At 53.7% G+C, this 17,335-nt stretch overlaps 1 protein-coding gene across 2 annotated transcripts in view; it reads left to right on the forward strand.

Moving 5' to 3' along the window:
• Positions 1 to 17,102, forward strand: part of LOC102968248 (protoheme IX farnesyltransferase, mitochondrial) — a 138,239-nt gene extending 121,137 nt beyond the window's left edge. For both annotated transcript variants that reach the window (XM_042967727.1, XM_042967728.1), the window contains exons 6-7: positions 1,645 to 1,877; positions 16,421 to 17,102. In XM_042967727.1, coding sequence (XP_042823661.1) covers positions 1,645 to 1,877; positions 16,421 to 16,827 — 640 coding nt within the window. In that variant the 3' untranslated portion in view covers positions 16,828 to 17,102. The remainder of the gene's footprint in view (positions 1 to 1,644; positions 1,878 to 16,420) is intronic.
• The last annotated feature ends 233 nt before the right edge of the window (positions 17,103 to 17,335 follow it).

Raw genomic sequence — 17,335 nt, forward strand, 5'->3', positions numbered from 1 at the left:
TGTTAATTTTTGGTTTGTGTTTAATGCCATACCCAGTGTTGACACAGGTTCTAGAAATAATAGGCTTTCTCATGTACTGCTGATAGGAGTGTAAAAGAGCCTAAACCCTCTGGGGCATAGACTGGTGGTACAAGTCAGATCCCTACAAACGTGCATGTCAGCTGGCCTTGCAGTCTCACGTCTGGGAATTTATCCTCAGGATGCATCCTAGTCAGAATTATGAACAACAGTCTGTAAGCTATATATGCTGTTACTTCTGATTTAAAAGGAAAAATACAAAATATCCAGAAAGGCTATATTGACTGAATTAATTGTGTTGAATCCACAGAAGAGGCCACTATGTACCTATTAATGATGACGTTACAAAAGAATTCTGAACAGCACAGGGAAATTATTAACATAGACTGAAATATAGGGGTGCCTGGGTGGCTTAGTCGGTTAAGCGTCTGACTCTTGATTTTGGCTCAGGTCATGTCTCACCGTTCGTGAGATCGAGCCCTGCATCAGGCTCCGGGCTCACAGTGGAGAGTCTGCTTGAGATTTTCTCTCTCTCTCTCTCTCTCTCTCTCTCTCTCTCTCTCTCTCTCTTTCCCTCTCTCTCTGTCTCTCCCCGTCTCTCTCACAAGATCCCATGTAAAGTCCACCTTAGAAAGTGGGCTCTGGCAAGGGGCGCCTGGGTGGCTCAGTCGGTTAAGTGTCTGACTTCGGCTCAGGTCATGATCTCACGGTTCGTGGGTTCGAGCCCCTGCATCAGGCTCTGCGCTGACAGCGTGGAGCCTGCTTGGGATTTCTCTCTCCTTCCCTCCCCAACCCATGCTGTCTCTGTCTCTCTCAAAATAAATAAATAAACTTAAAAAAAAAAAAAAAAAAGTGGGCTCTGGTGAGAATCAGGCGTAGGATCGTCCCGGCTGGTGGAGAGTTGTATTTGACCCTGTTCACTGCACCTACCAACATGGTGAGGGCCCTCCGGAGATGCCGTGGCTCTGAAACCAGCTGTGGCACCGAAAGTGAGCTATCCGTGTGGGGCAGCCCCCTGGTGTGTGGCCGTGGGCCCCAAGCCGGTCCCCTGCCAAGCCTGTAATTTATCACAGATAGATACACTCAGACATACTGTCATTATCCGTTACTGCTAATGGGGTAATGTGTTTAAACTATAAATACACGGGCAGGGTTGAGATGCCAGCTTTTGCCCAAACATTACCGGTACCGCGTTCCGGGTGGTTTTTCTATGGCCGTCACCTACTTGGCACTAACTGCAAAGCAGAACCCTGTGCCAAGCAGGCAGTGTCTGCCTCGGCCCTCACTCCAGCCTGTGAGCGAGAGCAGAGAACCGTCCCGGCCGCGCAGGTGAGCAGAGGGACGCTCCCGCCTCCCACGGCCGGGAAGGGACAGAACGAATCCAGGGCTCTCTCACCTGGACTCGAACTTCAGCCCCGGCCGGCAGATGTCAGAGGGGGCAGCCAGAACTCCTGCAGGCACGGTCCCTCCGCCTTTCGGGTTCCGGTGCCCCGTAACCGGGAAGAAGGCGCAGCAGCCTGCCTCCCGGGTCGCCACGCCACGTAGGTAGGTGGTCCACGCCGAGTGCGGGCAGCGTGGCCCGCGGGACTGGAAAGTGACTCCTCTGTGCCCGCTGCTCTTTTTCAGCCCGTTGCTAGCTGTGTCCTTTGCCACGTGCTGTGCCGTTCCAGGCGTCGCCCTCCTGACCTGGGGGGTGAACCCCCTCACGGGAGCCCTGGGGGTCTTCAACATCTTCCTGTACACCTGTTGCTATACCCCGCTGAAGAAGATCAGCATCGCCAACACGTGGGTCGGAGCCGTCGTTGGGGCCATCCCGCCTGTCATGGGCTGGACGGCAGCGACCGGCAGCCTGGACGCTGGTGAGTATCTCGCGTGCCGGGTTGCGGGGGTCTCGGCTTCGGCCCGCGGGCCCGCAGCGCGGGGGGGGGGGGGGGGGGGGCGCCAGGGCCCGGCCCTCGGCGGGTGGCTCTTGTGCGCAGACCTCGGCAGCTGCCGGTCCGAGGCGTGTCCTTCCCGGAACTGCAGCTCTCGCTCTCCTGAGTCCGCTCTAGCCCGTACTCATTCCTGCGGTCGCGTGAACGCAGGGCGAAAGGGAGGCCGTGTCGTCGGGCTTTCCAGGGGGACGTGTGCTTTCCCGGGCCGGGTAAGGAATGCCTAGGGGAAAAAAAAAAAAAAAACCCACAAAAACAAGCAGTGCTGTGACAACGGGTAGAGTGGAAAGCAAGCACCTAAAAGCCACGAGCCCCGTTAGGGCTGATCAGTCCTGGGGGACATCCCGCATGGCGGAGCGGGTGTCCGGGACTCGGTCTCCGGGCTCTCCTGCCCATCCGGACGCTCCCCTGCCCGGGCATGAGCTTTTCCCCACAGAACCAGGTGATTCCCCACCCCTTTGTGAAGGAGCAGACCCTTTTCATCAGTTTCTCGTTTACTTTTATATGATTTGCTCAAGTTGTTCACAGTGTCTACAATAAAACCATTGAAATCCATCTACTTTTTTTTTTTTTTTTTTGGTGGCAAGTCACAACGAAATTTGTGGGGTGCAAATAGCTCCTTTTTACCATCTGGAAGGGAAGTTTCACAGTCTAATTAGCCAGGTAATTAGCGTTTCTGACCAACACTTAGGAAGGAAGTGGTGAGGTTTCCTGCAAGAGACGTAAGTACATATTTTTCACATGAGAGATCAAAAGGCAGTTGACCATAAACGTTTGCCCTGTAAGCCACATTTCTGAAACTTTTCATAAAAGCCCTTACACTCTGACTTGGCAAGATTACAAAGGCGGTTACACCTTTAGCGTGATTGTCTCTTAGCACAGTTTTAATATCCTGTAAATGTTGGCGTTCCACGCGTCTACACATAAGATATTCTAGAACGTTCCTGCTCATTTGCTCAGTGATAAACCCCAGACCGGAATCTCATCCGTGTGGGAGGGATGGCAGCACAGTGGTGAGGAGTGAGTGCTCCAGAGCAGGGGTGCCCTTTGGAACATTCTAGACTTTTTTTTTTTTTTTAATGTTTATTTTTGAGAGAGAGAGAGAGAGAGAGAGAGACAGTACTAGCAGGGGAGGGACATAGAGAGAGAGGGAGACACGGAATCGGAAGCAGGCTCCAGGCTCCGAGCTGTCAGCACAGAACCCGACGTGGGGTTCGAACCCACAAACCGTGAGATCGTGACCTGAGCCGAAGTTGGATGCTTAACCGACTGAACCACCCAGGTGGCTAGTTCTAGACTTGACATGAACGTTCTAGACTTCTTTATGCTACCGTCTCCTCAGTCTCCCCCGTGGTCCCTTCTCACGGAGTTGTCGTGAGGATTAAGTGAGTTCTTGGTAAGTATTCCTCATTTGTACAGTAGATGGATTCATGCAGATAATCTCAAAAATCATGAGATTTTTATCGGTCTGGCAACTCTGAGCAATTCGTAATTGTTACCTGGCTGTTGTTCTGCCCACAGTGAGCTTGCCTCTGGGCTTGGTGGACAGAGCGCCTGGCCTTGGGTCCGGTGTTAGGGATGGCCATCTTGAGCGAAGGTGGGGACGGAGGGAAGCATGGGTCTGACATCTCCAGACTAGATGGTGTCTGAATTTTCCCCCTCGTTTGCAGTTTATATTTAGAGAACACACCTGCTTACCACCAAATTCCTGGTCAGAGTCCCCCTCCTAGTTCTGCCTGGAGCCCCAGTCTTGACCCTGCCTGGAACCTTCCATCTCCCCTCACCCCACTCTCCTCTCTCCTCCTGTACCCCTCCGAACCTTTCTAGTGATCGCCCAGACATTTGAGTTGGGGCCCTTGAAAGAGACCCCCCCACTCTGCAGCACTGTGCTCCAAGTCACCTGCCTGCCTGAAGGAGACAGCCCCACACCCTTCCAGAGTGCCAGGATCTTACATGGGTTCCTCACACCCAGCCTAAAGGAACAGGGCCCCCAGGGGGCACCTGGGTGGCTCAGTCGGTTGAGCGTCCGACTCTTGATTTCGGCTCAGGTCACTATCTCACAGTTCGTGAGTTCGAGCCCCGTGTCGGGCTCTGTGCTAACAGTGTGGAGCCTGCTTGGGATTCTGTCTCTCCGTCTCTCTCCCTGCCCCTCCTTACCTCTCTCTCTCAAAATAAATAAATAAACTTAAAATAAGTTAAAAAAAAAAAAAAGGAACAAGGCCCCCAAAACTACCTTTTCTCTCTGGGGAATCCCAGACAGAGCCACGGTCGGGGTTAAGTATTACTGTCTACAGGGACAGATAACCCCTGGAGGTCGATGGGGGCAGGGCAGTCCACGGCAGTGCAGAACTTGGTCGCTTCTGTCGTCTGTTGGTCACCCAGATTCTTGCTAGCGGCTTTTGTTGTACTCCCAGGCGGTTTCCTTCAGAGGACTTTGGGCCTCAATGTTCTCTGGAGTTGCATCCCTAGAGGCCAGAGAGAGAAAGAACTTTGCAACAATCTTCCCACTTAGAGTGCGCATTCGGCTAGGAGCCTGGATTTGTTCAGGGACAGTATGGATTTAGCTGAACTGCCAATAGTCATATTTGAAATAAATTTTTTTAAAAAAACGTTTTTAAAACACGTCTTTCCATAATCCACATTTAATCGCGTATATAAATTCATTAGTGAGACAGAGCAAAGGGCCAGGCTATACTTTGTTTTAGGTCGCAGGGCAAAAATGCATGCTTATCTCGCGAAAAGAGACCCATCACTGCCTGAACGGACCCCTGGCATAAAGCAGTGCAGCCCGAAACAGATTTGTGTCGCCACAAGGAGAAGTTCGTCTAGCAGTTGCCTTGTATTATGTTCTTTTTCTTCAAATCCTGAAAACGCATTGTGGGGTGCACAACCACAACATGGTTTACTGCCCCCAGAGTTCTGATTCGCCCACAGGTCCAGTCGTATACCTAACGTCTTGTCAGATTTACGGAAAGAAGGTTACTTTACGTGATGCCTTCAACTGCTTCCAGAAAAGTTTTGAAACATGAATTTGATAGAGCAAACTTGACATCAACAGCAAATCTTTGATTACATCGAATGAATGAATGAATGAATCAGTCAATCAATCAGTAGCTTCCATTTTACAGACAAAACTAGGTTAACCCTGGGTCAATTGCCAAATATTTATTGGGCCTCAGCCATGTGCAAGGGACGGTAAATTTAGCCGGAAGTAGTCAAAGAAATAAGGCAGAGTCACGGGGCACCTGGGTGGCTCAGTGGGTTAATCGTCTGACTTGGGCTCATCAGGTCACGATCTCACTGCTCGTGAGTTCAAGCCCCGCGTCGGGCTCTGTGCTGACAGCTGGGAGCCTGGAGCCTGCTTCCAATTCTGTGTGTGTGTGTGTCTCTCTCTCTCAAGAATAAATAAACATTAAAAAGAAAAGAAACAAGGCAGAGTCTGCAAGAATGTAGTTTCAACATTTCTATTGCTGGGATTTTAGCCACTAGGTTGAATGTGACTATATATACAGTCTTGTCACCTTCTAGAACAGTATCCACTAGCCACGTGTGGCTGTTTAACTCTAAGCTTAAACTAAATCAATTTAAACCTTCAGTTCTTAAGTCCCCGTAGCCCTATTTCAAATGCTCGCAGCCACACGAGGCAGTAGCTGCCATATTGATGGCACTGAGCATTTCCATCCTTGCAAAAGCGCATTTAGTCGGTTCTGCCTACGGGGACACATCAATGTCCTTGTGAACCTGTGTTCCATCTTCCTGGTGAGTTTGTGCTTTGAATACCAGGGCATCATGGGCGACTGCACCTGTGGTCTCACCAGAGTCTAAAACAGTGCTTCTCAAATTTGAATGTGCATCAGAATCACCAGGCAGGCTCGCTAAATAAAACCCAGATTCCTGGGCCCTGCCCCTGTAGTTTCTGGTTCAGTAGGTCTGGTGTAGGGCCTGAGAATTTGCACTGCCTAGTGATGCCAGTGCCCCTGCTCTAGGGACCGCTTTCTGAGCCACTAGTCTGAAAAGGCAGAACCAGAGAGAGAGCTCTGGCTGTCAGAATACCTCGGAAATTCCTACGGACATGGGCAAAGGGTGGGGGCAGATGGCATTATTGGAGCTGCACTCAGGGTGTCGTCTGTATCACCCGCGGAGGTTGTGTCTCCCATCCGGGTTCTTCTCTTAGGGGACACGTTTGCTTGAAACAGCCCTGCTGGGAGAAAAGTGGCCCCAAACGTTTCCCTCCTGCAGTATCTCCAAATCATTTTGTCTTTGGACCTCCAAAGAGAGATCAGGTTGGAGAAGTCTTTGATGTAGTCCACTGAACCGCAGGGACAGGAAGGAAGGGGAGGCCGGAGGGGAGGAAGATGTAAGAGGGTCTGGGAGACCACCCACTCCGCTGATCGGCTTTCTTCCTGGGGCAGGTGTCTGTGAGGACCTACTGTGCGCTGGGCACCGAGGGATACAAAAATCCCTAAAACCCAGGCAGGCCTCGTCTTCACGGAAAGCGTGTTCTCAGCATCTTCAGGGAGAGGGGGCAGGTGTCAAATAACTGACTGAGCTGTCAGAGCTTGAGCAAGAAAGAGGTCTTCGGAGGGCTGTGCGTTCTCCTAACCTCCCCAGACGGGCCCAAGAGGGCTTTGGAGCAGAGGACCTTCTGAGTGAGGACGAGACCGCTCTCTCAAAGAGGGAAGGGCTTTTCAAGGAGAGGGAAGAGCGTGCACAGGAATTTGTAGGCACGGGAGCTGAAGCCGGACAGCGTGGGGCAGGGGCCGTGATCTGAGATGAGCTGCCTGACGGGGACTGTATTGAAAGGCAGTCAAGGCCCTTGTAGGTTAAGCAGGAGAGGGGCAAGGGCCCCAAGTTCAGGATTATTTGCCCGTGCCGCAGGTGCGTTCTCCCGTGGTACTGGAAGGCAGCGCATTGCCGAGCCCGCCCGTCCTCCTCCCAAGCCTGCGTGCCCTTCCGTCCCCCCACCCCTGCGCCTCTCTGGTGGGGGTCTCTACTGTCCCAAGCCTGGCCTCCACCCTTCCCTAGTCACATTTCACCCTGCAAGTATTTAGTGAAGCCTCAAGCCGGTCATCCTCCTTGTGACATGTTGTGACACCTGCCAGCCTGCCGGGGGGTGTGGATGCCGGGGCCGTGTTTGCAGGGAGGCAGAGTCCACTGGACAGATTCCGTTCCTTGGTCCTTTCCCCGGCTCCTCCGGCAGGACCTCAAAGACCCAGCACGAACATCGGGGTCCCTCAGTCCCCCTGACCACGTGAACCTCCCTAGAGGCCCCTTCCTGGGCCCCAGAAGGAGGCAGGCAGGCCCCGGAAGGGGGAGGGGTGGTGGGAATTTCTACGGCCTCAGGACCTGTCTAGTTGAGAAGAAAGATAAAATAAGGAGCTGTTGCACAAAACACGATTCGCATCCCAGACGGCTCGTGGACTGAGGACATGTCCGTGTTCCAAAGTCCTTTCCCCCCTTCCCAGCGTCTACATCTTTTTGTGGTTCCTGTAGTGGCTACGGGGCCAATTAAGACCTCCAGAGGTCCTGAGCGCCCAAGAGATCAACCTGCCGTCCCTCCTCCAGCCAAGACCGAAAACCTGAAATAAACCTGAGGACATCACATGGGATTCTGGTCTTCCCCCCCCCCCCCAACCGCTTTCTTGTTGTTGTTGTTGTTGTTGTTGTTTTTATCAGAGAAAACGGAATTTTTCTCGTTGTTTCGGATGCCCCGGTGGTGGTGTGGGTGCAAAGCGTGTGGGTCTGGCCTGCCCCTTGGCTAACCCAGCACCTGGCGAGGCATAGCGGGACGCGGGGTGACGGGGGAGTTGGACAGATCAGTGTGTGGAAATGGGGAACGCTAAGGCAGTGTTAGTTCTTGATATTTGCTGTTTCATGGCTGAGACATTTCCGGCTGGAAACTGCTAGCTTCGAAAGCCCTGTTGATCTCAGCAAAGGTCGGCCTCGTAATGGGGTTTTTACCTGCGACTGTGTCCCCTCTGAGATTTGGGGTTACGCCTTGTCTCCCTACCTAATTACTTTGCCTTTTCTTATTCATGTATTTATTTATTTATTTTTTTTTTTTTTTTTACCTTAACTGCTATTAAAACGCATTAAAATTGCTTACCGCAAAAACTCCGGAAGGCCAAAGGAGAGGGCCGCTTTGTGGCCCCGGGTGTGGCAGGAAGGTAGTGAGAGAAGTGACCTGCTCGGGGACCCCAGTGAAGGGGTGCGCTTGGGGGGGGGGCGGAGATGGCGCTGCAGATAAGTGCCCTCAGCAGACAGCCCCCTCCCAGCGGGCCTGGAGCCACACGCATTAGGCCCCTCCACTGTGTTTACCTCCAGGGACGACTTAGTTTATCTTCCAGGCCTCTAAAGTACCTTCCCCTCCTCCTTGCCAAAGCCACCTCTCCCTCCCCGTCTCTGCCATTTCTTAGAAAGGCTCAGATTCTGTTTTCCCAAATGTGACTAAATCCCGGGTCTTGGGACTTCGGAACTTCGGTGTACCGGGCCAGGGTGACCCGCTCTGCTCTGCATAGAGTTGATGTGTAAATTGCCTTTGGTTTGTAATTCAAATGTTGTTGTGTGGTAAACATTAATTATGTCAGCCAACATTCAGTTACAAATGAGGACTCAGCCGCTGAGGCTCTTATCAGGAGGTGACATTTGGCAGATGGATGGTTTTAGTAACAAAAAAAAAAGAGATTGCGGTTTTTTTTTTTTTAGCCTCAGCTGGTAAACTACAAAATGTTAAATACTGTTTCACTTTATGTACCTCCTTTATTTCAGGATGAGAAAATAGACTAGGAAAGGGGGGAATTTATTCCCTCACTCATTCAACAAATATTTATTGAGGGCGTATTAAGTACCTGGCACTGCCGAACCCAAACACTTCAAGAGATGTCCTGGAACGTCCTGGTCTGAAATCAAACTTGAAAATGAGTGTCTGTGTTCATCTGGTGTGAGGTTTTTCCATAACTAGTCTCAGAGGTTGCATTAACAAATGATTTTTTTTAAGTTTATTTTTTTAAGTTTATTTCTATTTATTTTGAGAGAAAGAGAGGGAGAGGGGAGGGGAGGGGCAGAGAGAGAGACAGGGAAAGAGAATTCCAAGCAGGCTCCACACTATCAGTGCAGAGCCAGATGCTGGGCTTAAACTCACGAAGCGGGAGATCATGACCCGAGTTGAAGTCAGGAGTCAGATGCTCAACTGACTGAGCCACTCAGGCGCCCCAAGACAAATGATATTTTTAATTTTTTTATTGTTTATTTATTTTTGAGAGGGGGAGAGAGAGAGAGAGAGAGACAGAGCGTGAGTGAGAGAGGGGTAGAGAGAGAGGGAGACACAGAATCCGAAGCAGGCTCCAGGCTCCACGCTGTCAGCACAGAGCCCGACTTGGGGCTCGAACTCGCGAACTGCGAGATCGTGACCTGAGCTGAAGTCGGACGCTTAACCGACTGAGCCCCCCAGGCACCCCGACAAACGATATTTTTAAAGACAGGGTGAACAAGGAACGTCTTCATGGGAATATTAGCAAACCAAACAATATCAGAGCCCTATTCTCTTCAAAGATAGAAAACGCAAAAGGCTGAGAAAGAACGTACTAGAAATATGTTGCTAGACCCAAGATGGACGGTCTAATTGGAGGCCAGCCAATTGGTACAGCCAGGGAAGTCGAGTCTCAAGATCAGTTGTGCTGGGTTGACCAGTTGATCACGGTCACAGCTATTCAGGGGCAGGGCCAGTGCCTTCCTGAGGGAGATGAACAAAATGGCTTTGGAAGGGCAGCCTCTGGTTGACACGGTGCCCGGTGGGTGCACAGTGGCTTACACTGTGGAAGCCGACCTGTTTCACAGGCCCCTTTGTGTCAGCCCTCAAAAGAAAGGCTTCGGAATCTGTGCCCATGAAGCTTTGGGTTTGGCTCTCCTCCCCCTAGCTCGCCCCCAGTTTACATCACCACGTAACCCTGAAAGCACAAACACAACCAGTCGTGGAACAGACTGCCCGCCAAGGGCCAAGGTGAGAGGCAGCCTGTTGTACCGAGGAAGGAAGACCTCCCAAACCCAGCACAGGGGGTTCACGGGAGCTGTTTCTTTGTCCTTTTCGAGGCCCTGGCTGGGCGGTGAATGACAGTGAATGGGTGTGGGTGGAGGTGGGAAGGGGATGAATGTGGGCCCACCGGGCAGCCCAGAAAGCAAGCTGAAACCATCAAACTCCATCCCAAAAGGAATTTTGTTTCCGAAGAGCGCTCAGGGACTCAGAGCTCCAACTTGAAGATTTTTGTCTCCCACCTCTTGGGAAACCATTCGGCCACGATCGCCTTGGCTTTGTTTGCCAACAAAATGATGGACGTGTGCCGTGGACAAGGCTGTTTCTCGAGCCCGAGCAGAGGGGACAATGAGTGAGGTCCCCCTCAGTTGGTATGCAGGTGTTTTGAGAGGGTTTTAAAATGCATGTGCAGCAAAACCTTGGGTCGCGAGTAGCTTGTTCTGCAAGCGCTCTACAGGACGAGCAAACATTTCCAATAAGTTTTAACTTGATCAAAGAGTGATGCCTTGCAACGCGAGTGGTTCATGACGCCGAATGTCGCGTGATCACAAACAGAGCCAGTGGTTTTGAAATTCGCTTTGATACACGAGTGTTTTGGATTACAAGCATGTTTCCGGAACGAATTAGGCTTGCAAACCAAGGTTTTACTGTATTTGCAAAGGGTCACTAGGAAGACATTAGTTAGCCTTGCCCCACCTGCTATTAATATATTAATATGCCCCCCCAGTCAGAGCAGGGTGCCACGAGATAAGGCTTCTCTCCGGCCCTTTGCACACGTACACGGCCTGCCCGATGTATGTGCTGTTCTCCCATTTATTGTATATGGAGGAAAATAAGTAATGTCCTGGACACCTGGACATTCTGTCAAGTTGCCTTTGAGCTGGGATTGTGGTGTCGTGACCCCAGGAAGTTGCTGCCCTCCAGAGAACCATCCCCACAGATACACCACCCAGATCCTAGATTTTCAGTATTTTATGCATTCATAGACCAACAAATACTTGCTTCAAAGCCTCTACAGAGTGGGGCAGGAAACTGAGAAAACACATCTGAAAGAAGCAGAAAAGGCGTGGCTTGTGTGAGTGGATCGGAACTCAGAGACCATCCTCTGATCCCAGTTTGCAACTCACTTCTTCCAGGAAGCCTTCCCTGATCTCTCCGAGGCTGACATGGGCCTTCGTCCTGTGCGTCGCCCACAAGCACTCCACCTAAGGTGACCTCCAGAGGCAGCACTCCCCCTTTGTGCCGTCCCCCTCCGAGGCCAGACTCCGGGAGAGGGGCCTGGAGAACGGACCACGCCTGTCCCGCAGCGGGCCCGCTGCAAATTTCCGGTGTCCCAGAAGATAGGCCCAGTACAAACAGATGGCTCTGGGGGTGGGTGGCACTGAGGTGAGGCCTTTGAGTCAGTAAACGGAGTGCTCCCGTGTTTACCCCACAAGGAAGGTGGGCTCCACCACAGCCCCAGAACTAATCCAAGCCTTCCTGCTCCAGGGTCACCTTATCTTGATGAAGAGAGCAATTTGTTTTACATCTTTCCTACGAGGAGAGGCAGTTGCACACAGCCCATCGAGTAGAAGCGTGTGGGGGTGGTGGTTTTCTGATTATGATCCATTAAGGCTAAGCTGTGATTTCTAAAGCTCTTTCATTTGTGACATGAGCCAAACCCACACCCAATTTCCTCTCGCACAGAAAAGCAGCATGCTACTCTCTTATGAAAATGATTTTTTTAATTATGTTATTTTAAGCAGAAGCATAACCGAAAATGCATATTGAGCAAAACAGAATACTCCAGTGGGCACACAAAAAAAGAGAGGGCTTTTGAGAGAGGCAGGAGCCCACACCGGGGCCCTGACCATCTTAACCCTTTCCAGTCTGGTTTCCTGGCTGAGGCAGCTCCTCAGCAGAACAGCTAGGATTTCCCCGATTCCCCCGCCCCGTTCTCCGTCACCGTCACGGCTGCTTTCCCTTCTCAGCGTCTCAGCCTTGTCCGCTTCCCCCTGTGCCCGGCTGTCCTCACTGCGGCCTGTAATCTGCTCAGACCCTTTGGGGGTGAGCCCCGTCCCGGGCTGAGCTGGGGTGGGCTACTCCACGTACGTGATGGCCAGGACCTCACAGGGTCCCCAAGTCCCTGAGGAGCCACCAGCACCCCCTCTTTACTGGTCCCTTTATGATCTGCCTTTCCATCACCACACAGAGGAGCCATCCAGCCTTCCCTTCTGTCCTTTCCAGTTCCCCAGGGATACTCCCGGTCAAGGCCAATATCGTCTGTCTCTAATGGAAGCAGACTTTTTTTTAAGGTCCCGGGACCCCCTAAGAAACCAGCAAATGCCCTTTTTCCTTCCAGCAAACCCGCTGCCTGTTCTGCAGTGTCAGCCTTTACATTGGCACCCCGCAGCCACCCCCTAGCAGTCCTTGTATGTCCCATGTAGGGGCAGCAGCTGTCTAACAGAAGGTGCTGCTTGGGGCACCTGGGTGACCCGGTCGGTTAAGCGTCCGACTCCCGGTGTTGGCTCCGGTTCTCGATCTCACAGTTGGTGGGTTCGAGCCCCCGCGTCCGGCTCTGCGCTGGCCGCTCAGAGCCTGCTTGGGATTCTCTGTCTCCCTCCCTCTCTGCCCCTCCACCCCCCAAAATAAATAAATTAAAACTTTACATAAATAAATAAAAGGAGGTGCCAGTCATGCTGAAGACCCCTGGGTGGGGCACGTTCACGAATCTTTTCATCTGCAAGAGGTTGTCGTGAGCGTAAGAGAGAGAGAGAGAGAGAGAGAGAGAGAATTCCTCCCCCCAGTGCCTGGCGTGTGACAGCCCCGGAGCATTTAACTGGAATGGCTTGGAGGCACCTCAGACTTCAGATGGCCGGGAGTCGAGCGCTTCACGCATCCACCATGAGCGCACTTTCCGGGGTGTGTCCCAGCGTCCCCACCTGGGCACAAGGATTGGTGTCTGCCACCCACATCCCCCCCATGACACCTGACCCGGTCTGCAGGTGCCCGCGTGGCCCAGCCCCGTGCTTCAGCTCCTTGCCTCTGGCTGCGGCCTCCACACCGTGCCAGAAACCTACCCAAAGCGACCCTTGGCAGGACCCGATGCGGTGCACCTTCCACTTAGTTGGGCCTTGCCGCGGATGTCGCCTTTGGGAAGGCCGTCCCTGAGCCGTCGGTGTCCAGTTGCCCCCAGCGTGACCCCCCTGTTCTGACTGTGAATAGCGCCCATCACTGTCACACGGGTTTATGTCTGGCCCTCCCTCCGGACTTGGAGCAGGGCTTGGCCTTGCATCTGGAATGGCGCCTGGCCTGCGGTGGACGCCCGCCATCTGGTCACCAAGTGAGTGGATTCCACGCGTAGTGGCCGCTTCCATTGTTAGCGTGAAAATGGGAGCGTGTTTACCTGAACTGCCATATATGCCTCATGTTATTTGTAGAGAAGGTTAAAGGGGATTTGAGGGATTTGGCAGCTGAAATGGGGACGCTCCCATCAAGTCTCCGTTGCTTCCTTATATTTGAAGGTCGGAGGGGAACTGACTGACTGACGGAGCCCACGAGGAACTGTGACAGGGTCCGAGAGCAGGTCCCCTTGCCCTGCGGTCTGCACCCGCACCAGCTTTCCTCGAGATGCTGCAACCGTCCGATAACGCTCAATGCAGAAATGGGCGAGTTTCTGCCCAGAACAATAGGAGTAAAAAAAAAAATCACCACTCTGTCTTTTAGGGGACGGGAAAGCCCGCCGCCTTTGTCCCTCTGCAGCCCACGCTGTTGAGGAATACAGATAAGAGATTAAAAGAAGGGCTCATTCCTTCTGATCCTCTTTGGCATGTGCACACCAGGGGCCCTTCAGGACCTTAGAGCCCCAGCCTGGGTTTCTGAATGATTCTGAATTATTTAAACCGCCTTCTCTCCTGCTGGGTTGTGTTTCAGCGGTAGTATCCACCCTCTTCCTTCTCTGAAATTCCCACAGACGGGGGGCAGGTGGAGGGCGCTCAGTAGATCCTCATTACCTGAAATAGGACTGTGGTGACAGAACTTCAGCCTCTCTGGGCGGGATGCTGCCGGCCAGGGCAGGTGACACAGTGAGTGGGTGAGCGAGCCCTCGGCTCTCTCAGCGGGGGACCCCCAGGGGGGCACTTCGGTGTCGGGAACAAGGCACCGAGGGTGGTTTGCCCCGTGGGCTCACAGATCGGTGCTGAAACACACCGGTCCCGGGTGGCTTTTAGGAAAGCCTTTCTTTGTACACGTGGGCTCCCACTGATGCCTCTGAGGACCCTCCACTGCAGCGGCATCCAGCGCTTTCTGTATTCTCCTCCCGAGAGGCGACGGAAAAGGCAAATGGCCATTCCCTTAAGGAATTTTGCATTCAAGCGGGAAGCAGAAACGATGAATGACAGCACGCCGGGGTTGAGCCAGTGGTAGATGCAGGTGTGAGTAGCGACCAGAGACGTATCCTAGCTCAGGCCCCTCTTCACGACTGCCTGGTTGCCATCTGGGTGTCCCAGAGGCGTGTCAGGGTGAACACATCCCAGGTCACGCTCCTGCGCTGTTCTCTGAGCCTTCCCCGTTCTTCACCTCATAGAATGGCTGGCGTCTCCGTGGGCCCCTAAACCGAGGGGGTACCCTCTCCTTTCCCTCCTTATTTACTCTACACTCACTCCCTGCCACTTGGCCTCCTAAAACCCTCTCAAGTCCCTCTTTCCTCCCACTGTCACCACCTTGACCGCAACACCCGTCCCCTCTCATTTCCTCAGCCCCTGATGGAACCTTCCGTGCCTGCTCTGGGCCCCGCCAGCGTGTTCTCTCTCAGATTGGCCAAGTGACACTGATGCCCTTTCCTCACGCCCCCCGCACACGCACAGGTGCTCACACACACACGCACGCACACACAGGCTGAAACGTGTTCCCCTGTCTCCATGGCTTTCTGTTGCTTTGGGGATCAAGCCAGTGCTTGGAAGGCACACCCCGCTGAGTTGGGGGTGGCGTGTCCTGCCTGTCCCTCCAGCCACACTAGCTTCCCTTTTCTGATTTTGATATGTTTTTTCAATTATCGTACAGTCCAACTGACCTCTTTTCCTTTCGATAGACAGCTCCGTGAATCCTAACGTGTGTTCTCGTCTCCTTGTAATACCTCGTCTACACCGTGCGCCTTCCGGCCCCTTCGTGACCACTTCTTCCTCCGCCAGCCCTCACGGGACTAGGTCACCTGTCCCGCAGAACTCAGCCCAGACACCCCCTCCTCTGAGAGGCCTTCTCTGCCTGCCTCCGCTGGGTCTCGTTCTGTGTCCTCATCGCACGGACTTCCGCACCGCAGTGGGGTGGCGACGCAGACTCAGTAGTGTAGCTCTTGATGAATGCCTCGATGGCGAGCCGCCTTCCGGAGGGGTGGATTTGTGCTCCCCAGCGCCCGGCACGGTGCTCGCCACTTAGTAGGCGCTCAGTTAGCACTTTCTGCGGGAGTAAGTGAACAGTGAGTCGCCTGCGCGGGGGTGGGCTGCCTGACTCGTGGGGGCCGTCTTCACAGCACACGGGCTCGTTCTGCTTCCTCCTGTCACCTCCTTTTGTAGAACCTAACATCATCTGATCTGTGATGGTTCGCTAAGGGGCATGAACCCTACCTAACATCCTATGTCAGGATTAAATGAGGTAAACTGTGTGAAAGGCTCCGTCACCCCATAGGTGCCCGGTGAGCGGCGGCCTTCATCCCACCGCTGTGGGGGAGGGGAGGCCCTGTTCCAGACAAAGGGGCTAAATGGTGCTCGCGATACTAATACGTCCTCGTTGAAAAGCTGCCGAGCCACACACAGGCTCCCGTTCTGCTCAGGGGACCGTGTTCCTTTATGTCACTCCATCTATTTGACACATGCCGTCTTCGTACCTCCTGCCTGTCACATGGCGCCGGCCCATGGAATGTGCCAGACACTGCCCTGGGAGCCCTGGCTGTGCTCAGTGACGCAGCCAGGACAGGGACAAACGCCAGGATGCTCAGCGCGGGGGCTGGGGCTACGTTCAGCTCCGTCACTGCGAGCAGGGAGCCGCCAGGCACCCTGGGGAGGGGCCTCGTCGAGGAGACCGCCTCCGCCTCCCCCAAGCCCCCTGCGCAGAGGTCCCACCGGTGTAGGGGGCCTCTGGTTGTCGCGATGCTGGGACGCACGGTGGGCGCTGGGTGGACGGGAGCCACAGATGCCCAGTGCCCCGCGGTGGGGGTGCGGGGCAGGGGTTGGGGGGGGGGATCTTGGAGAGTGTGAAGTTACCCCCTCCCCCGGGCTTGTCCCCCGATGCCAGGCCTGGACAAGGTGGAGGCGAGAACAGGGACGGGCAGAGACTCTGAGATCCGGGTGACATCCGGAGGGGCCACCTCGGGGCCAGAAGGGTTTTGCGGGCGAGAGACAGAGATGCCTTTGTAAGCCTCTGATGACAGCGTGTCTTGCTTCCCCTTTTCCCCTCAACCCGCACACAGGAGCGTTTCTCCTGGGAGGGATCCTCTACTCCTGGCAGTTCCCCCACTTCAACGCCCTGAGCTGGGGCCTCCGTGAAGACTACTCCCGCGGCGGCTACTGCATGATGTCGGTCACCCACCCGGCCCTGTGCCGGCGCGTCGCCCTGCGCCACTGCCTGGCCTTGATCGGACTGTCCGCCGCCGCCCCCGTCCTGGACGTCACCACGTGGACCTTCCCCGCCATCTCCCTCCCCATCAACCTGTATATTTCCTACCTCGGCTTCCGGTTCTACGTCGACGCGGACCGGAAGAGCTCCCGGAAGCTGTTCTTCTGCAGCCTCTGGCACCTGCCCCTGTTTCTGCTGCTCATGCTCACCTGCAAGCGGCCGCCAGGGGCGACCTGTGCCGGGGGGGAGCCTCGGGGTTGACCCCACATGGGCGCGTGGGGAAACAAAAAAAACGTACAGGGAGACGCACTTTTTTTTTTTTTTTTTTTTTTGTCCTTTGCGGTGAGACCAGAATATTTTGTCAATTCTAGAAGCGGAGAAGGGAAATTGCCCGGTTTAGTAGGAGATTGTAAAATGATTTGATGCTCCGTGATCACGCGACGTTTTTTTTAATGGTAGCATCCAAGATGCGCCCCAAATGAGAAATGGGTTGGCTCAGGTGATTAATAATACAGAGAGAGTATTTTTCTCTTTAAGAGTCTTTGTAGATTTCTTCCTCTAACCCCCGACGGCCCCCTCCCCGTTGATTTTCTTCTTTGCGGGGAGGTACAGGTCCACGTCTTCCTTTTCTAGCCACACACACACACACGCACACACACACACACACACACACACACACACACACACATACACATACACTCCCTGCCTGCCAGTTGGAATGCTCCCTGGTGACCAGACGCGTTGATCAGGAGTACTCGGTCTGGAGTTT

The sequence above is a fragment of the Panthera tigris genome, chromosome E1 (genome assembly GCF_018350195.1).
Source record: "Panthera tigris isolate Pti1 chromosome E1, P.tigris_Pti1_mat1.1, whole genome shotgun sequence".
Lineage (NCBI taxonomy): Eukaryota > Metazoa > Chordata > Mammalia > Carnivora > Felidae > Panthera > Panthera tigris.